Raw genomic sequence first — 25,607 nt, forward strand, 5'->3', positions numbered from 1 at the left:
TCCGTGAAGCTGGAGTGGTTGGGTGGTTTCTGTTTCTGCTGCCGGTACCAGGTAAGGACACAGATGCAGCAACCGGCTCCTCCTGCTGGGTTTTGAGTCTCTCAAAGCCAAACAGGTAATTTTAACAGATTTTTGCCTGGAAAGGGAATTGCTCGTGACATCCCCAGCTCTTCCTCTGCAACTAAGGCGATTCTTGTTACTTAAAGCTGCATTTATAGCACAATTGGACTTAAGGACTATTTAAGTGCCCCAGAAGTATGTAAAGCTGTAATGTAGAGTTAAGATGTAAACGTCCCTACTCCCAGCTGCTTTTTCTGTTTCCCAAAAATAAGATGGTCGTAGTTGTGAAATTAGACTTTATTACATTGCACAGCTGAAAAATGGTAATTTGCTTAGAACATTCTAGTAAAAGGAACAAAGTTTTCTCATTTTAAAAATAAAAAAGTTCGAATTTCTAACTTGTTCAGAGCTGTTCCCATAGGAATTATTTGGACAGATCTCTGCTCTATAGAATACCAGCAGCCTGGCAAATCTGTGTGCTGAAGTGATGGTTCAATGGCCTCACTGGGAAACGTGTTCCAGTGACAGTCAATGAGGTTCCAGCATTCTGGAAAAATAAGTGGTTTTAGTGTATTTCAGTGTAATTTTAAATATATAGAAAGTACTGAGTTGCCTGTCCCAAAGTTCTCTAAAACTAAGTGGAAAACAAATCCATTCAGTTATTGATTCTGTGAATTTATTCTAGAAGCATCATTATGTTCTTGGCGTCTGCAATAAGCCTCTTAAAATTACCGCTTATTGATAACTTCTTCTTTTAGTTTTTCTGCCAGCATTTTCCTCTTCTGTAGTAATTTTTGCTTCTCTTCGGACATTTCCTAGAAAGAAACATGAAAACATTGCAATAAAGTGCCAGGTTTCCTGGAAGCCCTTGGAACCCTGGTGCTCTCCAGAGGGCTTGAACAAAAGAGAAACAGGTATTATTGCATGTCCTGGGCGCTGCATTGCAGGGGGGACACCTGGCTCCCCACATCCATCTGCCCATTTGCCACTGCATTGGTCTTTGATCTTTTAAACCTCATCACGTTGCTTTTTGTGGGTTTTAAGGTTGTCTAGTAGTTTATTTCCACTGAGGGTTTGCAAGCATTTCTTTTCATGTAAATGTAGATGGGACCTATTTGTGACAAATGCATTGTCGTGTTAACCGTAACAATGATTAGCAAAAGAAGTTTGGGCTTTTTTTCCCTGCTAAAGGCCTCTCCATGGGTAGAGCTTTGTCCTGGCAGAGCGTTCTGGGGCTTTTATGGGTGTACTTTCCCTGCTAGGGTTTACTTTTCGTTGCTTCTGTTCTAGTGATGACTGATAGCAATCAAGCATTTCTTCATCTCATATAGGCACCAAACTCTCAAGAGAACAAAAGAACAAAGCAAATTTGTTACCCCTATAAAAAAAGACTGCAAAAGTAAAACGTTTTTCCTATTTCAGCTGGAAAAAAAAATGCCAGGGACTTAAGGGAGCCTAAGCTGTCAGTCACAGATTAGGAGAAAAGCAGCATTTTAGCCATCCGTAAACTTCATCATGAGGATTTGGTGATACTGAAGCAAAATAATGTCAACTTAGTAAAGCTCTACCCTAGAGGCTTCTGCAGAAAGAGTAACTTGAAAATACTCCCTCTCTGCTTATCCCACTTGTTTTATCTGCTACAATATTCAGGAAAACATCGGCATCTGCACAGAAACCAGCTGTGTTTTCTATCCATGATTCAATGTGTGAATCTCTCACCTCTTTAGGAGACGATTCCTCCTTCTTCTGCTCCATGGTTGGTGGCACCAGGACGTTGTTTCTTGACTCTTTCTTTGTAGCCATCAGCAAGTCTCGTTTTTTCTTCAGGTAGTCCTCTCGCTGCTTCAGCTCCTGTTCTTCGAGTTCTGAGAAATTCTGCATTTTTAAAAAAAAATACATTTTGAAATTCATTTTTTGTATGTGTGTTGCGTATTTATGAGATAAAAGCATTTGCATCACGTTTATCTCCAAAATAACCAGCCGAAAAACATCCAAGTTGAAGTTTCAAGCTAGAGTTGTCTACTGTCTGTTATCAAGGGACAAAGGCTGAATTCGATTCTAAAACCAGGATGATGGGCTGAAATTCATGCAAATTAAACTGGTGAATCCCATAAAGCAGTGTTTGCATGCTGGTTGAAAAAATACACATTTAAACGTAATACTGTCTTAGATACATATTTAAAGTGTAATCCGCTCTTTTTGCATTCTAGTTCTAGGTTTGGAGTTGTTTCTGGAGTGTTTTCGACTTACAGGTCCTTTCAGCCCCGTTTTGGGTGCTGTGTTTGCCGAACCCTTTCCTGGTGCCGTTTTCCTGGCATCTTCGGTGCCCCTGGCGCCGGCTGGTTGTGCTGAGCTGCCGGGGCCTTTGTGCAACGCACGGACTGGTTTCAAGTCTTCCCTCCCAGATTTCCGAGATCCCTCTAAAGAGCAATGGGAAAGAACAGAAATATACCAACCTCTCTATATGTGTGCATGCGCACATATACACGCACGCATATAGTTTGCTTCTTATCACCTACGAATTTTCCTGCTTTCCTGAACAGGTCAGCAAGAGATTAAAACGAGTAACAAAAATCTGAACCAAAGAGAAAAAGATTCAGCTTGGTGCTCTGATAATTCCTCTTGAATGAATTTTAGGTGGACTCCTCAATGGTCTCAGCATTGTACTTTCCCAGAACATTACCTAAAGGCGTTTTTGGAGTTTGTTGAGCAGGATCGGCTCCCTCAGTGGACCCCTTCACCTGCACAGCTCCTCTCGAGTCTCCTGGAGAACCGCAGGTGACGTCTGCTGATTTAACTTTACCACGTGCCTTAAGGTAGAGAGGAAACAAACAAGCCCAAGAGTTACATTTCCTGGCGCTGTACTGCAGCATTCAACTGGCGCTGCTTTTGCACAGCGGCGGCCACTGGCAGAGAGCTTGAATCTGGTGGAATATCCCAGCTGCCCGAGACTTGCACTTGGTAGCGCAGCCATTACACCATCTGTACCTATCCCGGGTTTGGTTGCTGAATGATTTGCAATTGAGCCCATCCCCGTTTACTCTGTTCCCTTTCTACACGGTTTACTCTGCTGGAGATCAAGCGATGCTCTAACGCAGAGAGGATTTCTGCTCCTGCTGATTAGGTTCTGGCAGTATTGTGCAGCCTTCATGAATAACTACACCAGCTATGAAGCGATCCTTAACATTCCTGAAGGATTAGGAATGCTGTAATCTCTGAGCAGCTTACACTTTGAAGTCTCTTTGATCATGACAATATTAGTAACTCAGACGTTCTCTGGGGCTGCAGGGTTGACATCCGTTGCCGGGATTTTAGAATTCAGATACAGAAGAGGGAACGTGCTGATCCCAATGACTGGTGGTTAATGGGATCATGTACAGCACCGGTGTCAATGGTACCACCAAGAAAAACGTACACAAAGGAGCAACCTTTCGAAAAGAATTGTCGATCGGCCCTTCCTGACAGACCTTGTATTTGCTTTGGGTAGCACCCACTGCCCTAAAGCGAAACAGTTGGCATCCAGGACAGGAATATCAGAGTATGTCTGAATCAGCAGCGCAACTCGGCTGGAAAGGTAAGATACTCACTTCTTCAGTCCTTTTCCTGTCTTGCTCTATTTCGTATTCCTCCTTTGATTTCCTGGAACACAAAATATGCGTAAATACTCAAGACAACTTTAGTATCAGTGTCTTTTAGGTAAATTTAGCACTGCTTAAATATTTGAGAACTATCAAATTACAGGATAATGTGAATTTGTTAGTGTCCAAAAGAATTCCGTAACTTAAGGGATAATGCACTTAATAGAAATAAATAACTTTGATAAACATACAGATGCCACCATCTTCAACAGGATTTTGACAAGAACATTCACGTCATCTGTGAGATGATGGCAGTTTCCTGGAAAAGCCTGGAAGACTTATTTCATACATTATTTTAAAATAATGTATGAAGTAGGACTGATTCATTTTTACCTGAGAACCTCCCTCAGTATTTTCATTTCTTCCTGTTCAATTTCACTGAATACATCAGAACCCTCGGTCAAACAGTCCGGTAACACACCTATAAAACAAACCAAAACAACACCACAGCAGCATTTATGCGTTAATCTAAAGAAAATCACTTTGTACTCCACTTGGTCCCCTTCTTCAAGCAGGGAGGAGAAATTACAACACAAACCCAACCAACCAAAAACACCCCACCACACAAAACACATCATTCTTCCTCTCTGTAACCGTGAAACCCCATGTTAACCACTTCTTACCATTTCTTTCCTTGATGATCCTAATAGCTTGCAATTGCATTTCAATATTTTTCTGTACCATCATTGTTTTAAATAGTCTAAAATCCTCTGCTGCCAACACAGTCTGCAAAATGGCCTGTGGAGGGAAGATATGTGCAAAGTTAAAAACCGCGGAGAAATCACAACCATCTCAGTCTGCTTCAAGTTATTTGAAGTTCCGTGGCGCGTGTTTTTAATAGTTATATTTAATTCTCCTACCTGTCTATTTTTCCAGCCATACAAGTTGAGTTAGTAGTCAAGAAAAGAACTGGATGGTTTGTGTCTTTAGGTCAACATGGCCACGATAGTATTATCACAAAACCTGGACTGTTTCCCAGGGTAAGTTTACAACTGCAATTCATTTGACTTCCTGACCAAATCTGTAAGCTGGAATGAGGAACCTGCTGACAAATACGCAGCTAAAGGTGGCGGAAACACTTCCTAAGGTTTAGAAAATAGGAAGCATAGACGACGGATCTCAAAAGGTGTCTGATGCCACACAAATAGCTGGCGTTATTTTCAAGACGCTCATTGTTTTGCTCAAAGTTCATAATATAAACCAACACGATATGTTTCAGAAAATTACAGTTTTAACAAGAAAACGTTTTGAAGTTTCATCTCCACCCTACTACATTCATGAAAATGTAAAGCGAAAAATTACATCTCTATATTCCTAAACAAAATTAAAATGACCTGTGACGTGTGTGTCTTTGCAAGAGGAGATGAAAAAGCTTCTTGAAACTTCTCTTCATTAATTCCAACTTCTTTAAGATAGTCTTCTAACAATCTCTCGACCTGTAAGAAAGCACAAGCCTTACTTTCTATGAGGTTTTTCCCTAAGAATCATATTCTTTTTTCATACTTGTATATCATTTTCCGCTGACACTGTATTTTTCTGATATGTCAGGTTTTATTTCCTTTCATAAACTGTTCAAAATAAGGATTTTCATTGCTAAATTTGACTACTACTTAGTTTAGCTTCTCCAGTTCCCAAGCAGCTCGCTTTCCTGCCCTTTTCCCAGACTCCTTCCTACCATTCCTCAGCATCTTTTGCCCTGTAGGTAAAAGGCTTTTTGCCTCCAAGGCCAGAGCACGAGCGGATGTTGGTGTGTGTTTATTCAATGGATGTGTTTTAACATCAGCTATTACCAAGCCTTGTTACAAAAAATTATTTTTTAAATCCAATGCATTGGTTTATAGGTATTTTAAGCACACTCTGAAAATCTCCTGTTGTTTTTTTCTGATAACTGAAAGTTAATTCAAACCACCAGACTCATTAGTGAAAGAAGTACAAGTTATACATGTTCTCAGACATTGTGCTGTTTGTCATTTTGACAACAAATATGAAGATAATCAAGCTTCTAAGTACAGTGTTTTAGCTAGCAGATATATTCCTTTTAATGAAAAACATGTACCACAGCATAGGAGATATGACTGTTTCTTTTCTAGGTATCTGATGTGTAAGCATACAAATGTATATGACAACTACAACTCAAAGCATTTCTAGACAACACATCAGGCAATATTAGAAAATTCTAATTAACAGAGACAACACAATTAGAAGTTCATCTAAATAATACTTTCACATTTTAAACTATATTTCTTAGGAATCCACCACAAATAGTGAATGATGCTCACCAGAGCTTGGTACTCCTGGTAAATCTCTGTATAAGACAATTTGCTTTCTTCTTCATCATCGAAAACTGGAGGGGAACAAACAACACAGACACATTTTGGAGTCAGTGTACACACCACAAATCAATTCATGCCTTAAAGAGAAAGATTAACATTTACAAGGTAATACATTTCATCACAGGAAAATATAGGCCATTATTGCTAATAGTATGTATTTCCACACATTCAGGCTAAGCATGTACTTTTGGTCATTTAATGTAATTACATTTATAACTTAATACTGAGAAAGCCTGTCTTCATAATAGAAGCTGACTTCCAGGCAAGTTAAGGATTCAGCAGATATGTACACTAAAAGGTAAGATTTAATATAAGGACTACCATGGGAACTTGTGTAAGGTTGTTCTACGATGGCAGATGACAGACAAAAAGCAGGAAACGTCTCTCTGTCCATGTATTCACTTGAAGGATGTCTTAATGACTTCAACCAATTCTTTTTAAATGCCATTCATTCAGTGAGAAGCCAAGGTGATGCAGGAAGATGAGACCCTGTCTGCATAAAAGCAGATAACCCTCCAGACGGAATCTGCTGCAGGTAAGCTATTTTTTAATTACATATACCCTGATTTAGACAAAATGAGCCTCTATATAGTATAGGCCATGTTAATCACATTCATGTAAGTTTGTACTAAGAACTTGACTGCAAATATCAAGCTCATGATCTCTATACTGCAGGATGGATGGAAGAAGCAGCAAAGAAGAGAATCTGAAAACTAGGGCTTGGGGTTTTCTTTAATTTACATTTTTATCATGTCAGCAATGAAGAGAGGTAATGTAAAGCCTCGCAATTAAAGCAGAGGCTTAGAAATCAGCCTTCCTCAATCCCCTTCAAGATTAGCCACTACATGTTGGACAAGTCATTTCCCATGTGCTTGCTTTGAAGTCAGTGAGTGATTTATTCTTCATGTGTATATACATATATATGTGTGACATGTGTGATAGAAGATGGTACTGATGTGCATAGAATGAGTCTAATTTCCAGGCAGATTTGGAGCGCCTTTTGGGAAGCACCTTTCCCAGCTGTGACAGCACAGAGGCAACATCTCTGCACCTTCACAAGGCTGCTCCTAAACCAGAAATTACTTGCATTGCTCCCCAACAACCTACAGTGATGTGATGACAGAAATCCAACCAAACAGTTAATGAGCAAGGGAAACTCGATTTTCAAATGACATCATATGGAAAAACAACATTTGCTTTTGATTCATTTTTGCACAAGGGATTTCTTTTTAATGAAGGGATTTGGAAAAAAAAGGCTTTAAGAATATCTAGCAATGAATTCAAATGCCAAGGGGACGCTTCCGAGTCCTCCCAGAGCCGCAGGACAGCGTGGAAAGGCGAGTGGAAAGCCTGCACAAGCTGCTCTCTGTTCTCGGGCTCTGAGCGAGAAGGGGATGAAGTGAAGCGCCAAGCAAACAAGCTGCAGTGAGCGGCCCCTCGAGTTCAGTGCCATTAATGAGCACTTTGAACCAGACCTTGGATCTTCTGGAGCCAGGGCTCCTAAATCACATAGTGATTTACAACTCTTGTCAAACTCATCTGTGTCCAAATGATGTTTCAAGTAATACCTTGGAACATGTGAATAACACTGAAAATCCTTCTCTCCTTAAATATGTACCCAGGGATTTAACTTCAGTTTCACAGCCACATTAAGGGAAATTGATCAAGCCATGAGAAATTAATTGAGTCCCCCGAAAGATGGAGAAGAAACAAACCATTTTCAATAGATGATAGAAAACCATGAGGATCATTTATAAGTTGAAGTGCAAGGACTTGCCCTAAGTAACTCCAGCTCCTACATACACTCGCACATACATGGCTATCTCTTACACAGCAATTGCCAAAGCTCAAATTCGATTTCTGAGGAATCACAAATTATTGGCAGTTAATCAAAATGCTGCTTATTTGCTTGTTCAGCCCAAAGACTGATGTTCTGAGAACAATAAGAATTCTGTCCTGACAAAATACCTCAGTAAAAACAACAACAAAAAAGAACAGAATCAGCACAGTATATCTATAGAAAGGAAAATCAAATAGCACAGATCTCTGCAACTGAAACTTCCCATTTCTTTAGCTGTGCTTCTTAGCAACCCTGGCATTGCATTTACACTTCTTCAGCCTTTTCTTTTTTCTCAATAGCGTCTGAGAGTTGTCCAAGCGCATTCTGTAGCACTAACGATGCCTCGGAATATCATTTACTGCAAGTGATTTCTCTTTCTTCCTCTAACTTGTGTAGAAGTGCCCATTACATAAGCCAGTCTCACCCTCCGTGGAAATGTGCAGAGGTTTTCTAAATCGTCTTCCTGCCAGTAAATTCCCCTCAACCTTCTAAAGAGAGATCGCTGCTCCAGAGAGGGATAAGCAGTTCCCCCGAGCCCTAAACCCAGACCCTTTGCAGAATAATGAAAATGCTTGGACCAGCCTCAAGTTTGGGCAGAACTTCCAGCCTAGATTTCTCTGTAGCTGCAAAACGTCTGGCAGCTTTACCTCTCTCGTTTCCCAGTACGCCAGAACACGGTGCACGTCCTCACAGTGATCCTGCCTCACGGGAAGCTTGAGAAGGGCAGAAACTAGTTGGGATAGGATAAATACAACTTGTTTAGAACCTGTGACGTGAATCAGAGGTGCATCTGCTTCACTCAATGTGATGTAAAACTTTCCCCTCCCGCAGCAGGACGGAGGGGACGAAGGAGCAAGTGGGTGAACTGATAAATAGTAAGAACCATTCTGCTTTGAGCTTGATGCTAGTAAGTCTCTAGAAATAAAATGTATTTGGAAACCATGACTTCAGTATTTTAAAGTTATTAATGGATCCTACATCCTGTCAGGTGATACTAAAGGAACAGGTTTTATTCACAGTAGCCACAGAAAGTCATCCTAAAGTCTACAGCAACGTGCTTTAATACTGCTCGTGTGTGAATGTCTGCGGGCTGGCCAGGATCACAGCCCAAATGCTTTTTTTCAATCATCACAAAGGAGAGCTTCCTTTATTTTTTCAAAAGGACTTAGGTAATGCCTTCAGACTTGCCCCAACTATAATTATCTTGCTACCATAAGGATCCAGGTGTTCTTCGACAGCAGAAAATCTGTTCTGTAAGTAGCAGAACTAATTTAGCCACATCTCCGCTGCAGAAAGTCTATTTTCTCCTTCCCTCACCACATAGGAACACCTATGCAGGTTTCCTTGGGCATCTTTACATGGAGCTACAGGTCTGTCCCTGTTCTCCCCATCACCGCTCATTCTTCCAGTTTATTCAAGCTGCCCCCCAAATTATTCCATGATTCGCTCAGCTCTTTCTTGAGGAAGAAAAGGTCCTGAGCTGAACTCATGCACAGGGCAGCCTACAAAACAGAACTGGTAACTGTTGACTCTTTAGTGCAGACTATAATGATTTGAGAGGTACTAACTTACAGTTTCTCGTCTATTAACTGCCAATGTTCACAAAATTGCAGGAACTGAACTTAGGGCCTTCTACTCTTCTGTCCTGCTGGCCAGACAGCGATTTTAATGGTACTGTCCAGATTCCTGAAGAGAAACATCTAGCTGTGGAAAAGTACTAAAGGCCTCGACCGGCTCTCCAGCCACGTCAGGGTGTTACAGGCAGCGGAACGAAGAACTCGCCTGGGTGTCATACTGTAAGCTCATGCCATAATCCCCTGTACGATCTAATGAATGCTAATTGCCACATCTTGAAAAATCGCTTGCTCAGGGGAGACGGACTTTCCAAGGGCGAGGCAGCCTGTCCCTACACGCGGAGCCCAAGCGCAGCCTGTGGCCGGGCAGAGCCCCGGTGGGGATCCCCGGCACCCCGCGGGGACCCCGGGACAGCGCTGCCCGCACGGACCCGCGGCTGGTGCGGGCAGGGAGCGCGCTGGCCGGGGCTCGCCGTGTCCCCTCGGCCCCCGGAGTGTGCCCGCCAGCCCCATCCCGTCCCCCGGGCCCAGCGGCCCGAGCCGCTCAGCCCCGCCGCTCACCCTCGCACTTCTGCTCCATGAACTCCAGGATGGGGATGGACCAGGCGGGCCCCTGCAGGAACCCGGCGATCGTGTCCACCACCCACTCCACGTCTCCCTCCTCCTCCTCCGCCGCCATGGCCGGGGCCGCCGCGGGCGGAACGGCGAACGGCGCGCCCGTCGCTACGGCAACCGGCGTCACGGGGCGGGGCACGCACGGCACCGGGACACGGAGGGACCGCGGCGGCGGGGGAGGGCGCGGCCCGGCCCGCGGGACGGTGCGACTGAAGCCGGGTGGGCGGTGGTCGTTGAACGCCGCTCCAGGAGGAGGATGTGGGGGGGTCGGTTGCCCAGCGTCCCCCGGCCTGACACACACGTGCTCGGTAGCACTGAAAATCGAACAAAACGGTAACGAATCGCAATGCTCGCTGCCCGTTTCAAGGTACCAGCCTGCGGCTTCCCTGGCGTTGGGGAAAATGGGGATGCGATGGGACGAGGCCCCGAGGAACCTCATCCCAGAGGGCCCTGTGCCCTCCTAGAGATCAACCAATTATGTTATAATCCCTCTGGCATTCACAGTTTTACAGTATAGTAAAGGTTGGGCTTATACGTTCGGTTTCTATAACAACAAAGATGTGGGGGATGATCCTGGATGATGGAAAAATCTCATTAACCCGTATCTTATCATGCACAGAGAGCTGTGGCACTGCAGAGCAAATGCTAACTCATGGTCCTCGTCCTACTGCTCCAGTTCCACATACCTGAACTTAAAATGTCAAACTGTTCATCAAAATAAAACTCAGCCACCAAAACTCTTCTAATGGTATTTATCCTTTTCTAACTCTATCCTTGTTAGAGGGTTTTTTATCCAAGCGAGGAACAAGTGGTACTGTGGTCATCCCAGTTAGTTACATCAGGCTCTATTGTTCTTGCTCAAGAAAAACTTACAGACATTAATGAGTTTTACCTGCATAAAGATTCAGTGCTGACTTTTATGTTTCTCCTCCTTTGAATGAAGTAGGTAAAAACCTGTAACAAACATATGCTTGGAAGCTAAACAGCAGCAAACATTCAGATACGACTTCTCAAGGAGGGCAGCGTGTACTTCAAGGCGCAGGATGTTTTATACATCATACCAGAGAGCTCACAATGTGCATCTCACTTAGCTTAGAATTAATTGGAAATCTTAAGAGCCTCATAATTTCTTTAATCGCTACAGATACTGAGATTGTGACAAAGAGGTCATAATGCAAACCCAATTCTGTTCTTTGTATCACATGCCTACGAATTGGTGCACGTAGCTGTATTATATGACACGGCAAAACCGTCTGGCTTTTCCTGCCAGAAAAATCTGCTTATTCTTTCAGCATGGGTACTCTTATTTTTCACTTTGTTGTGTGAAATTTCAAGCATTTCATCACAGTTACAAGAAAAATTGCTACAGTAATGAATGTGAGGGAATTCTGTCCACTATAATCAAAGCCGTTTTGTCACTTCGTATGAAACTGCCCAACGTTATTATGTTCTGTTCTTAGATGTCAGGGGGAACACTCAAGTTAGTGCTTTAGTTGTTACTAACACAAGATGGAGCAGGAAATGCTCTCCTGTCTGACTCACGATAGAGCTATTACTGCTTCATTTTCCGCCTTCTCTGTACGAGTTGTTATACGATATCAGACATTTTGACATACTCTTGGTTCATCGCCTTATATATATACTGACAAGCAAATTTTGTCAGGCCCTCCAGTCTCTGCATACCGTTGAATTCTTTATGTCACTACCCAATTCTTTTCACCTCCAGTAGGTGTCAGGTCCTAAGGATATTTACAGGGTAGGCAGCCCGAGTGTTATCTGTGTGAGGTTTGGTGTTTTAAAAAGTTATAAGTATATAATAGTATATCCACCTAGTTTTTAGTTTATTGCAGACAGTCAAAACTAATGAATTTGAAAAATAAAATGAAAAAGAGGCAAACGGTGAGGCAGAATAAGCTTTTAGCGATTGGCAAAGCAAAGCTTGTGTTTACATCACCTTGAATTTCTTCCGTTTAGTCTATTCAATGTGGATAATTTTGTTGATGTTTGAGCAATTTTGAGGATGTTAGCACAACTCCAATACCTAGATTTACAGTAATAGTAAACAGTCTTATTATTACTCTTTTCTTAGGCTTTAATTCTTCCATCCACCTAATTTGTAATACCTAATAAATAGCCTTACAACTGTAACAACTATAAATATTTTCGCTTTAGTAAACCTAATACAACTTTTCCTATTTGTTTTTGTAAGTTTTCATTTGAGAGGGATTTTTTTAGGGAATAATTACATCTCTGAAAGGAAATTCCAGTCTTGTTTTATAAACCTGACCTCAAAAAGAACCCTGATCTCAAGCTGTCTTCTGGAAATCTGTGGTGCAAAGGCCTTTTTCTTCATGGGCACAGTGGGCCTGTCGGGCAGGAGCAGACCACGAGAACTTGACCATGAGACCATGTTACTTCAAAAAACTTTAAATAGGTTTCAAGATCAAATTATGACTTGTTAAAGCCTCTAAAGTTGTGCAGCTCATCTATTTTTTAAGCTGTCGTTTTTACTCCAGCAAAACACAAACCGCTCTGCAAACCGCAGGGTTTATTCATGCGAGTATGTCATGGGAAAAGGGGCCGATCCTCTCACGTCAGTGGCGTAGCTCCCTCGAGTATTAGTTTGAAAGGTTAAGCCTTATGACTCCAAGCTTGCTTGCTCAGATTGACGTGGGTACGTGCATGCGTCTTCTCTTCAGCTTCTGTCTCACCCCTCCAGAGAAAAGCAGTCAGTAGCTGGACGATTAAAGAGTGGCACATTGCTTTTGTTTGGGAATTCAGTCGAGATTTGCTTCCTGACTACCCGGCTACAAAATATTTAGTATGAGAAAAAAGAAACCATTGGAGTCTGCTTTATGGCCGATGGGAGTCTGCTTTATGGCTGCAAGACAGCTCTTCCAGAATAATCTATATTCATATAAAACAGCAGCAAAAACTTCTACTAAACACTATCTTCTTACATGTATTTTGACTCATGGGGCAAACATTATGGTCAGAGCATTTTTACTCTTCTTTATTTTTCACCAGGAAGAAATGGAGTATGTTCTAGCAAGTGTGGGGGGTTATGTGCACAATTTAACAGGCAAAAGTTAAAATACTCCTCAGTCTGGTTTTCTTTGCAGTTCCTTATGAGGAGGTGTTTTGTCAAATACAGTGTACTTCAGTGACATCATTGTACTTTAGTCAAAGCTAAAACAGAAGTGAACTTGGTTCGAAGGAACACAAACACATTGAAGAAGCGCTTAAGGTCAAATAAGGACTGGTGAGTTATCTTAGTTTTCCTCCCCTTAGGGATACTAAACTCCTGCAGGAACTTCTAAACATCTTCCTATTTAGGTCATTTGCTTTTGTGTCATAAAACTTGTCTTTTCTCTTGTGATTTGAATGCTTTATACAAAGATAAGGCTGTTTCACTGGAAACCATCCTGCATCACGTACCACTCCTGAAAGAATCCTGTTGTATTTTTCAACTGTCTTCTCCGATGAAAATGTCAGAAATGACAACTGAATATTTTTTGCCAAGAAAGGCTGGCCCAGATGGTCCCTGTGGTCCCTTCCAATCTGGGATTCTGTGATTTTGTTAGAAATGAGCAGACTGATTTATTATTAAGAAACTACTTGACCCTACTGACCCCAACCCCCCAACTATCTTTTTAAGAGCTGTAATAACTAATATATTAAGCTTTTTATATAATTATAATTATGCTTCTTAGCTACATTATCTAATCTTAAAAGCATCTGAAGTGTCCAATATCTGATGCTTTCACCTTATAATTTGTGGAAATAAGTGAAAAAGTACTAAAGTACTAAAAAGTACAAGATTACTTATTTCTTCCCTTTTTTTTATTTATATAGATGCCACAAACTGTATGCCATGCAGATTTTACCCACACATGTATTTAAAAGTCCATCCATTTGATTTCAGGTATTTTCCCAAAGCTAGTTTCGCTCTTCATTTACCAAAGCTAGGACTTATTCACATATATACATGTATACTTTTCACAGGAATTTTCTCCATGCATTGTCTAAGTATTTTAGTAGTATTTCAGGAACTGCTCTAGTACTTTCACCATTAATTTTCCTTGAATTCTAAAAACCCTTGTAATGATTTCGATTTTTCTGTCCGGTTTCACTGATGGTTATTGAGGGAAGATAAAGTAGGGCAAGGTGAATTCGATGGTTGGATTTGAAGCCTGTGAGCTTTGTTATTCTAATCTCTTCTGGCACAGAGTTCTGCAGCCATGAGCAAATTAAAAAAAAAAGAAAAAGAAAAGAAAAAGAAAGAAAAGAGAAAAAGGCCTGTCTCCTTCATTCTGAAGTAGACGGCTTCATTGAAGCAGGAGCAGCAGCGTGGGAAGCCCATCCTCCTGAAGATGGAAAATGGAACTAAGAAACTCCATCCTAAAGCAGAGGAAACTTTGCTGAAGTTTTAGCTAAACTGAAGATTTGAACAAATGGGTCTCTTCTAGTTGTTTCAACGGAAAATGAAGAAACACTTGTCTGAATTGTTGAAAGGCTCCTCTGGCTGATGCTGGCAGCCGTGAGTGGAGGGAGAAGGGGGGTGAAAGCTGGCGCACATGAAATCACAGCCAGAGGCAAAGAATGGAATCAAAGAGTAGTTCACCTGCAGTTGTGACACTTCGCTGTTTTATAAATCAGGCAAAATTTCCCAGGCTAATGCTTTCACTGCTTTTGTACTACTCCCATATTCCAGTCTAGAAGTTTAAAAATGTGTGTAATTATGGCCAAGTCTAAATCTAAATTCCAGAAGTACGTGGAGTTGAAGCTGACTGCTGTTGTAAGAGTTCTAAGCATTTTCGTCTCATTCGTGTTTCGTCTCATGAGCAGCACCTCTTTTTTACAAGGGTTACACTTGGTCTCATTGTTCAGCCAGTAACCGATCTCAGGCATTCACAAAATTGGGAAATGTTCCCTTGTGACTCTTCATTCTCAATTACAAATTGAGACATGACCCTTAATTAGACTACATGTGGAAGAGCTTCCCTGCCATTCTGGAGTTCAGAAGTGTCTTCCACTGTCCTGCTGTAACCATGAGGGCCGGGTTAGTAACTTTAATTTACCCATCATGATAGAAAGATGTGGCATGTATTCTAATTTTGTGTTTAGAAGTTGTCAGATAACTTGTAAAGTTCAACACATTTAGTCTGCCAGAAGGTTTGTCACAGCTGAGCACCAAATACTCGTCGCTTTCTATAAAGTTCCAAAACGATGGCTGGTCCTTGGGCCAGCTTTGAACCACGTGTGAGCTGGTTCAGGAGGACCAGCTGAAAGTGACTTTTAGCTAAAACTCTTGAACTGCACACATGCTTGTTTGTGGCACAGTCTACTGATTTTATTTTATTGTACTAAATTAATACCTAATACAGCCTTAGGTTTGGTCATAGTCTGCACTGTTAACCTTACTGACAACACAATAATATTTAAATTCCTTCAGAGCTGACAGAGGCATGACCATGGTTTGGATTTTTCCTAACTAGAAAACTTAAGTTCCTAACTGCTTTAAGAGAAGAAAAATTGATCTAAGTTGACTTAACTTTCATTCTGCCCTGTGTCCTAATCTGAAGGGTGTAGGAATAAATTGCCAGATGCTAAGGCATTTTTCTCATTGCAGAATAAGAGTAGGAAGAGCTCAGGGAACATGACTGCCACAAGTCCTTGACAATAATAGTTAAAAAATAATAATAATAATAATAGCCTTAGAAGCTGTATATGGATTTTTGGGAAAGATCTTATTTGGTTTTGAGGTTGCAAAACTTTCTCTACAGCTCCTGGATCCCTCTTTTGAATCTCCAACATCTTCAGCCAAGTGTCACACAAGCTAAGCGGAAAGATTTCTATTACATACCAGCTCGTTTCATCTTCTCTTCAGTTTTTAGCAATTTAGTAAATATGCGCTTTATTTTTAGAACGTCTCTTAAAAAAATGCTCCTCATTATTAGGATTACTGAAGTGTTACCTGAGGATATCTGGAGAGTGAAACTAGAGCAGATCTGAAGGCTGCCCAGCCTTGGAGCTGCTTCATCTGTGTAGCGCAAGGAAGAATCTTACATGCAATTGTTAGGGACGTGAGTTTGTTTTGAGCCATTCAGCCTTACCGCAGGGCTTGGCTTTCAAGGAGGCATTTAGTACTGCACAGACAAAAGCGCTGGTCTGGGGGCTCTTGAGAAGAATCTAAGTGGGGTTTGCATTTCTGATTTTTATTATCCACATGTTTCAGTTGCCCCCAAGAACTTTGGCTAATTGCACTGTATTGTTGATCATAAAAGCCAGGAAAAACAAAAAAGACAATGCATTAGAGTGTTTCACAGAAACTGCGCTTTATAATTCTGAAACAGAAAAAACCAAATTGGATATACAAGAAAGATATTTCAGTGGAGATACAGATTGAAGTGGTTGAATATAATATATTCTGTCCTGTTTCATAGTTTTCAGATATATAGAACTTGTAGCAAGTCAGGTATTAGAAGAACGAAGCAAATTAGATTAGCAAATTACATACACATATGCATAACTTGATCCCATTTGCTGGTGTGTCTTATCTGTCTTCCAGATGTAGGAGAGATTCTGTGCTAACCATTAATGCTCAGGCTGTGGCAGCTCGCAGTTGTGATTAAGCCACATGGAAGTTCAGGGTGACACAAGAGCATCAGGGTGACTTCTCTGGAGATCTGAGCAAAGCTCATAAATTACAGCCTCCTCACACAACCACATCAGCTCTCATCACTGTTGCAGCTGGCCTCCCAAAAGCCTGCAGGTTTGATGGGTGCTGGTCAAGAGGGTTTTTAAGGGGCTCTCTGGTTGCTGAAGGCAGTAGATGGAAAGTGTTCCTAGTTCTACTTTTCTTCCCACTTTTACTGTTAAACCTCTAAGTTTATAAGTAGGGGAAAGCTACGCTGTTATTCTGCTCTGGCAAGATTTACTTGTGAGCCAACATTACCCACTACAGACAATGGCAGGTGAGGGTAATGATCTGATTCTGGCATCACTGGAAAAGATTTGCCACCATAGACAGCACTCTGAAGAAAAATTGCGTTGCTGTCATGTTGTTACTTCACCCTTACTCTGGTATTTCCTTTTTGTGGTCTGCTAAGGTTCCACCTAATCAGGCTTCTACCAGAGGCTCTATCTGGAGTAGAGTGAGCGATGAGGCTGTGTTGTTGGTGGCCAGGAGCTGCTGAGCATGATTTCCCTCAATATCCAACCACCACTGCCATACCCAGGCGTGTGAGAACAGGAAGGCAAAATAAAGCAGAGCTGGGAGATGACGAGTGGAGCCTTTCACAACTTTATCAACACACTAAATGAAAGTAGCATAAGCAGAGCTGCTTGTGTTCCTACTTGGAAGATAGACTGAGTGTAGAATTCCATGCATGGTTTTCATTAAGCTTTCTGTAACTTTTCATAGTTGATTTTCATGAAAGCACCATCAGTTATTTATTAAGTAGTTTAAATTTGTGGACTATGTATTCAGGATATGGGATTTTTACTTGTCCTTTAATGAAAACTGTGCTTTTATAGAATGTTCCTTATCAAATGATGCTGTGTGTAACTTTATGGGTTATTTTGTGACTATATCACGGATTACCTCACAGTAGAACTCAAAGCTGGGATCTATGCTGTCATTGCATAGGATTTATATCACCTAATGTATGTCTTACTCATGCTTTTTTAACCTTATAAAACTTCCTAAGTATGGCAGGCGGATAAAACTTCTACACGCTCTTGACAAAGGTGTGAACAAAGCAGGCTGTTTAGGTTTTGTAGAAAACAGACAGGAAATGAAGTGAAATGAGTGGCACAAAAATTAGTGATTTCAAATTAGTGTTAACAGTGGAAGGCAGCCAGCGCGAAGTTCTTGGTGCATACAGCTTTTTGTTGTGGCCTTTTCTTTCTAGTCCTAGTTCTACTTTCTCCAGGAGTAAAAGACTGCAAGCTACCCTGCTTTTCAGGTGGAGGGATGAGAAGTCAGCTGCTGGCTTTTGTTTTCAGTAGCTTGTAGGTAGAAAAGCTGAATAGACAGTCTTTGAGATAAACTGCCATTCCCACTGTGATGAGGCTTCGAGGATCTTCTAAGACCAGGCTTATAATTCCTTCCCTCTTTGGTGTGTGTTTGTTTTGGGGGAGTGAGGTGGGAATGATACGTGCTTACAATGCTGTCTTAGTTGGCTCCTAATACTGGGATACTACTACATGCAAGGTTCCTCAGAGCTCAGTGTTTGTTCTTGGGACATTTGCTGTGGCTGCCTGTAGTAGTTGGCTCTCAGCAAGGCTCTAGGATGTTCTGCTGTTTTGCCTATGCCCGTGGTGGGCTGGCAAGCAGGGCTTTGAGGCTCATGAGGTGAAGCTAATCCAGGCTTTTGCGCTCTTGCAGAATCCTGGCAGGACTTCAGGCCATGAAGAGAGTTGGAAGAAGGACAAGGGTTGCGGGGGAGGTTAGAAATTGCATTTGAGACTCTGCTGGGAGTCTTAATACTGGTAATGTGTTCAGTGTGATAAAGCAGAAAAAGTGCTTGTTTGGGAAAGCAGACGAGACCAGCAAGATACATTTTGGTGACACTTTACTTGGCTGGACAGGCTTAGCTCACTATTTTAGAGCAAACAACAAAGCAGCTCTGCATTGTAGCGCCAGAGCAATAATAGAGCACTTCCTGTACTTTAAATTCAATTTTACATTCCCTGCAGAACTACACATGGTTTTCAGTGAAATAAATACAGTTTAGCATGTTTGGTATTAATATTATTGGCTCCTTGCAGTTTGTATGCATTTTTGTGCCAGAATAATTTTATATGAGAAAAATGTGTCTTGAAAGCTTTTCTACAGATGAAATGCAATACTTTTTACTTGGAAAATGCCTCCAAAAGGCTTCATGTTGTGTTCCATGCTGTCTACTAATCTAAAATATAATGAAGTGATTCAAACTGACTTTCACAAAATGTTGAGTTCCTTGCTATATACCTAGTGAACACTTACTGTGGTAAAACTTTCATCTGTAAATCCAGGACACCAAAGGGGATAGTGGATGGGAAAGAGAAGTATTTCCAGAGTGGCAGTTACTGAGTAAAAGCTACTACTGAATCCTGAGGACTGTAGGCGTGTGTTTTGTGCCAGGCCTTTGGCACGTTTACTACTCAATACACTAGTGAGTAGGTTTGACACTAAGAAATTGAGACAGGGAGCTCAAAAAGATAAGGTGATATTTTGTGACAGGCTGAATGACGTTTTGGTTGGTTAGGAGCAGATGACTTGAGATATACAGGTCAAGACTGATTCTAAACAGAGTCCTTTGTTGTCCCCACTTTTGTGTGCCTGATTAGGGGAGGAAAAACTCACATCCATCCAACATGCTAGTGTATATATGTGTGTATATATATATATATATATATTTTAAGGTGCATCTTGAGTCTGTATCATGAAGTGTAATGCTAATGGCACAGAGCAATGGGAGGTGTAATGATTCACAAGATAACTGCCAACAAGCCACGGTCTTGATTGCAGGACTGGATCTTTGGGGGTGTGTAGGAATTGGTGGCTGGCAGATAAAAGGGCTGAAAGATTTGTTAACAGGCTCTAATCCAGCATGTTGCTTCTCCTTCGGGGCTCGGCCAGTCTCTTGCATAAGACTCTTCAATATCTGAATCTAACATGAGTCCTGTAAGTACAAAGGATGGTGGAGCTCTAATCACGACCGGCACACTGCATGGTTTTGTGAGAAGGCAAGTTGTGTGGTAAAGCACCTGGAGGACCACAAAATAATCTATAGCTCTGAGGCATCCATATGAAAGTTAGTACAATCTTACTATGCCATCAAATAACTGCTTTCTAACAGAAGCATATGTGTAATGTCTGATAACTACTTTCTAACAGAAGCATATGTGTAACATCTTGCCAGTTGCCGCGAACTAAGATTTGCATCGTATGGATACAGATCATTTCAATAAGCAGTAACTGAGCTCAGCACAATTAATTTGTTCCATTCCCCTATGTGGGCACACCCTGTAACAGCAGCAACTTTAAAATCAGCAGTTCTCTTACTGAATTTTATGCACGACACTTTCAGGATTTCTCATCTGCCATTCCTCTCCTATTTTTTTCAGTGTCAGGCGCCTTTTGTTTTAGTGTGCTTTCTGCTTTTCTGCTAATAATCTGCTGTACCACAATACATCTTGCCTGTTTATTTCTGAAATCCTTCTTACTTGCCCAAATCTCTGAATTTTTTTTCCCATTCTCATCTTTTGAAGCAAAGCATTTTTAGATTGGTCTTTATTGCAAACCAGCATCATTATTCTTGTTCAAGATTTCTCAGGCTTTTTTCTTGCTGTTTTAGAGAGAACATTGCTTTTGGGCTGGCATTTTAGGGTGCTTTTGAGTTTTGGAAAATGTTTAAAAGTATCTTCTGTCATCTTTAGGTCTCATATTTCATAGCAGGGCAAACTTTCAAAGTGAGGGAAAAAATAATTGTTCTCAATGATTGTATCCTGTATTCGTCTAATGGTATCTATACATAATTTGGCAATCTGATAGTAGCTTGTGTGGATGCGCTGAGACAGATTTAAATGAGTCTGCTCAGATATTAGTAGCAATTCAGCTCTAATAGTAGAGGCTGTGCAAACCCACTAGGGGTTCCCAAGGAATACACAGCAGATGAATCCAGAGTTACTACAATTATACTGCTAATATTTTAACCAGCTTGCTGGTTTCCAGTTTGGACAGAACTTTGAGCTGCAGGCGCACTTGAGCTCTGCAGACAGACGTATCCTGAGTCCAGTCAGAATCTCATCAGCGTTTGCAGGCCAGAGTTGAAGGCATATAGGATTTGTAGTGTCATTTTCTCAAAATGTTGCGATCGCAGAGGGTTCAATCGGACAACTTTGTCTACTTTAATGGTACTACTAATACAATCCTCGATACACAATTGCAGAATTTGTTCTACAGTTGGATAAAACAATTTAGTTACGCATTTTTAGGTAGAACCAAAAGTACAGAGAGGTTTGGAAGCAATAAGGCTTGTTTGAGTCTGGAAATGTCATAAATCTGTGCAACTTTCTGGGGCCTTATTTGTAGGTAAAAGTACTGTGTTTACCTTTTAGGTAAACAGTTATTCTTGAACCGTCTACCCCTATGCATATAAAAATATATATCCCCTCAAGGGGGCACTATTGGTTTAAGCACAATATAGAGGCGGTGCAGTTTCATCTTGATTTTCCTTTGTAGTACATTGACAAAAAAGGCTCAAGGAGCTCCTAGAATGACTTTCAAGTCACGGTTAAAATAAGTGTTATATAAGGTAAACGATCTTCAATGTTATAATTCGGGTATAAAGTAAATCCAGTTATATAGTGCCTACAGACAGAATTTTGACTTTCACTTAAAACAGGATCGTACTAGCAATGAAGACTTATTCTTTAGAAATTTGCTATTTACTTGACTTACCTCTTTCATTGTTTTTCTTATTGCTTCTGCAGCTACTTTTTTTTTAGGTGTAAAAGCAGGAGGGGAAATCAACTGTCACTGTGTGTGACATTGAGGATTTCCTGCTGTTACAGACGAGGATACATAAATTGAACAGACCCATAGTGACAGTGAAAAATGTGATACATATGGGAAGAATGTATTTGGTAATTTAGAGGAAGCTTCCTGCTCAGTGTCCATTTCCCAAACCCATGATAATTGAACTGCAATTTATTTCTAAACTGGCATGCTATTAAGCTTCTTTTGCTTCCTTTTGAACAGCTGGATTTATCTTTGGTATCATTGTTATTAAGCACTGGGATAAGTATTAGTTCTTCAAAGAGCAGGCATATAAATATGATATTATCTTTCATAACGATGCTATCACAAAACAGCGCAAGAAAAATTGGCAGTAAGGAAAGAAAATTACATTAAAACTCTATTTGTACTACTTTTTTTTATCATTGTGTTGCTGCAATAGCATGGAGTAGGTAAAACTGAACTATGCCTTGGGCCCTTGAGTGAGAAATTCCTTCCAAGAAACAAGCCTTGTATTCTTCACAAGAAGGATTAGCAGTTCCTAAATGCCTGACTAATTTCTTAAATACAGTCCACGTTGCTATAAAAGAAACTACAGTACTTCTAAGACTTCACTGTTACACGCTTCCACTTCACCGCATCAAGACAAGACAGAAGCAGTAAAAGAAGTAGACAGAGCAAAAGATGTGAGCTCAGAGGAGAACAGTCATGAAGTCAATCTGAATCACTTGCAGGGGTGTATATGCACTCAATGGAGAAGGATCAGCTCTGAAATGTTGAAAAAAAAAGCCTCACAAGCTGGAGGCAGGTCAGTCATCTTTTTAATGAAACTGTGGATGAACTGGGTAAAAGTATCAAGGGTTCAAATACTGATAATTTGAGTCAGAGGTTACTTGTGGGCTATTTCCACTATTAGTACCCGTGGCCTCTGCAGCAGCTCCTGCTTTTCTGGCAGCTGCTCTCTGTTCTGTGCTCCGCAGGCATCACCCCAGGATGAAAGCTGCAGCTCCAGCAGAGATCTCATCAGAGTCAGAAGACCTCTTGATACTTGGAGATAATGATTATTATTAGTGCCAACACCCCTTTTGGGTGACTGTCAGCCGAAACTATAGCACAAAATTGGCTATCCTCTTTTGTTAATTAATTTTGTTTGTAAAATACTCCTCTGAGGGAGAGGGAATAAATGTTACCATTAAGGACTTAAATAGGCTTTCAGCTGAAATGCCATAACCAGCTGCAGGTCAGCAACAAACCATTCTTTGTTAAGGTGTTTTCCTTTTACAGAGATACAGACTTAACAAGCTGAATAATCTCATCTTTTTAAGGCAGACTGTTAAGGTGGACTACTTTAATGATCAAAAAATATCCTGTAGGTCATAGTAGCAGGAAGGAATTGTAAAGAATAAATTTTGAACTATTCTCTATTTTAGGATAGCATTTTCTGAAAAAAAAAAAAACGTGAAAAGGGCTATAATATTGCCCTACTTATGGCTAATATTTTATATATTTTTTGACCTGTTCCTAATATTTAAAAGTAATAATCTTAAGGAAAAATAAACCCTTTCTGGCCCACACAAGAATTATCAAGCTGGAGTCAAGAACCGATATATACAGAAATTGGAATTCTAATCTTACCCAAGCTATTTTTTTTTTTATCAAACAAATCAAATAGTTTTAGCATGCTTATTAATGTTATTTAATGTTTATTAATATAAGCATTAAAAATCAGTAGTATGAAACTGCTTTATAATAGATTACAAAAAGAAAATCTGATATCTCAGTATAAGCCTGAAACTACAGAAAAAAAATTACTTTTTCGCCAAACCATCCTTTGACCTTTAAGCAACCAGTACACTATGCTATAGCTTTAACCTAGATGATCTCAGGAAATTTCTAACAGAGCAGTATGTAAAAATCATAAAGAACTTCAGTATTGTATGATCACCTTAGGAAAAATTTACATTTCTCATATTTATATTAGAAATATTTGTAATATTTACATTTAGTAAAATGTATAATTTAGCTATCATACTGTATTTGTATACATAATAGGAGCCTTGGAGTTCCTTCTCAAGATCACTTCTAATAGACTATAGAAACTAAACTGGGTTTTGTTCCCATACACCATGAGCTCATTCAGGAGATGAAACAGAAGTGAAGGTGATATGCACATGTCAGAAATTGTGTGCTACTGACAGCAGCCCGTGTGTTCACTGTGATTCGCTAACGCTGCTCTCAACCCATACTTTGGAATTTTGAGGTGCCTTTACAAACCTTGATGGCCCATTTTCCAGAGATGAACAGGAAAGAATTCCCATTTTGTGTTCATCTCCAATTAAATTGAATTCACAATTAAACTGGTATTACAGTGAATTGAACCATCTGGACATAATGCAAACAAAGAGGTCTTACAGTTAATGGTGGCCTCTTTCAAAGGTGTGAATGAGTAGGCTGTTCCCAGTTATAGGTGTCTCATGATCCACACACTTGCAAGAAGCTTAATCAGGAATGCTATCTATTAAGTGTCATTACCATTTTTATTCAGCATTATTTATTTTTCTTGACCTTCATTTCTTTGTATTAGTTCAAATGTTTTAATATCAGGGTTTTTTTGATGTAATGATTTAAAAGCATAACTTGTATTTTCTCGCTGTGCAAGCTTGTAAAAGGATTTTCCCAAAGGCAGAATAGGGATTTCTTAAAAGCTTTTAATTGTTTCACTAGTATTTCATAGAGAGAAAATCTGTTTTCAGACGTAAATGACAAATAACCAGGGGTAAAATTGGACATGAAAATTAATAGATAATCCTAAGGGAGGGAGCTCAGAAGAACAGAGATTTGAACAGAAATGATTCTACTACAATTATATTCTTAGTACTGTGTATTTTTTCATTCTTCTTGTGGGCATAACTACGTCCATGCACACAAACTGAATCTCAAACACAGAAATGTACTCCATCTAGTTCATTATTTACCGACCTCGGGAAGATCCTAAGCACCATCCCCAGCTGGTGAGGAATGCCTCTCTAATGAGAGATGTGAACATCAAAGGTGATGCAGGGCTCTATGTGAAATGGAAGCTAATAACCTCTGCTGAGCTGATAAATATGGGTTTCATGCCAGCATTGCCCAAGCTACTGGGGTCAAGTGACATCAAGACTGTAAAAACATGGATGGAAGTGGGGAGGCACCAGCAAGGGTCTGCGGCAAAGGATAGGGAGGCAATTACCAGTAACGTGGTACTCTGTGAAGCAAACTTAATTTCATAATAAAACGAAACTGAGGCAGCTGCGGTTTGAAGAGGTAAGCAAGTCTTTAGCAGGGGATACAAACCCTCTTCTGTTTTGTTAAACTGAATGGCCACAGTGCTCTATACTAAAGGAAAATGCTAGAGAAGAAAATCAGCTCGATGTTTCTGTGCATTAGGGATCCAAGATGGCATAGCGCTGTTGATGCAATTACAGTGTCTTGCTTTTCTAGCCACCTATCTGCATATAACAGCTAACTGTAATTGCTAACAATTAGCAGAAGGGGCTGCACTTTGCTCCGTGTCAGAGGAAATGCATAGCGTGCCCCATAATTCATCTTTCTGACCCAGTTCAGAAGAACCGCTACTCACACTGGCAGGAACTTGTTTGACAGAAGGCAAGTCAGCAAGAGCTTTTGCTCAGTCTCACTCCTCTGGCCACAACAGAAGTTTGTACCAAAGCTATTGTTCTAGGTAACTGCTGTTCTTGCTGTAACGTTTAAGGCTTGCTTTTAGATTAAAATATACATATATATATATTTTCTTCATATGCAGCAAATAACAAGGGAAGTTCATAGACAAGATTAATAGACTGTCTTGTAGTTAGCAGATGAAAGTCAAAACCACAGATAAATGTTTTATTGGCTAAGCAGGAAAAGACCTGAGTTAGCTTAATACTAAACTCAAATGAATTTTTTTGTAAGGCAATATTTGCCTACTGTTCTGTTAGGAGTCTAAGCCTATGGAAACTTTAAGGAATGGCTATTACATTTAAAAATCAAGATAGATAG

At 40.5% G+C, this 25,607-nt stretch overlaps 1 protein-coding gene across 1 annotated transcript; it reads right to left on the reverse strand.

Annotated features, from left to right (window-relative positions):
- Positions 1-788: 788 nt before the first annotated feature.
- CFAP36 (cilia and flagella associated protein 36) lies at positions 789-10,124 on the reverse strand (the record flags this gene model as incomplete). The annotated part of the gene is made up of 10 exons (XM_080342329.1): positions 789-875; positions 1,780-1,935; positions 2,311-2,480; positions 2,744-2,870; positions 3,648-3,699; positions 4,032-4,119; positions 4,322-4,436; positions 5,033-5,134; positions 5,978-6,042; positions 10,007-10,124. The coding sequence occupies 10 exons, from the start codon at positions 10,122-10,124 to the stop codon at positions 789-791; spliced, it is 1,080 nt and encodes a 359-aa protein (XP_080198455.1).
- Between the last annotated feature and the right edge of the window lie 15,483 nt (positions 10,125-25,607).

Source organism: Nesoenas mayeri (assembly GCF_963082525.1).
Source record: "Nesoenas mayeri genome assembly, chromosome: 3".
In the NCBI taxonomy this organism is placed as follows: Eukaryota; Metazoa; Chordata; class Aves; order Columbiformes; family Columbidae; genus Nesoenas; species Nesoenas mayeri.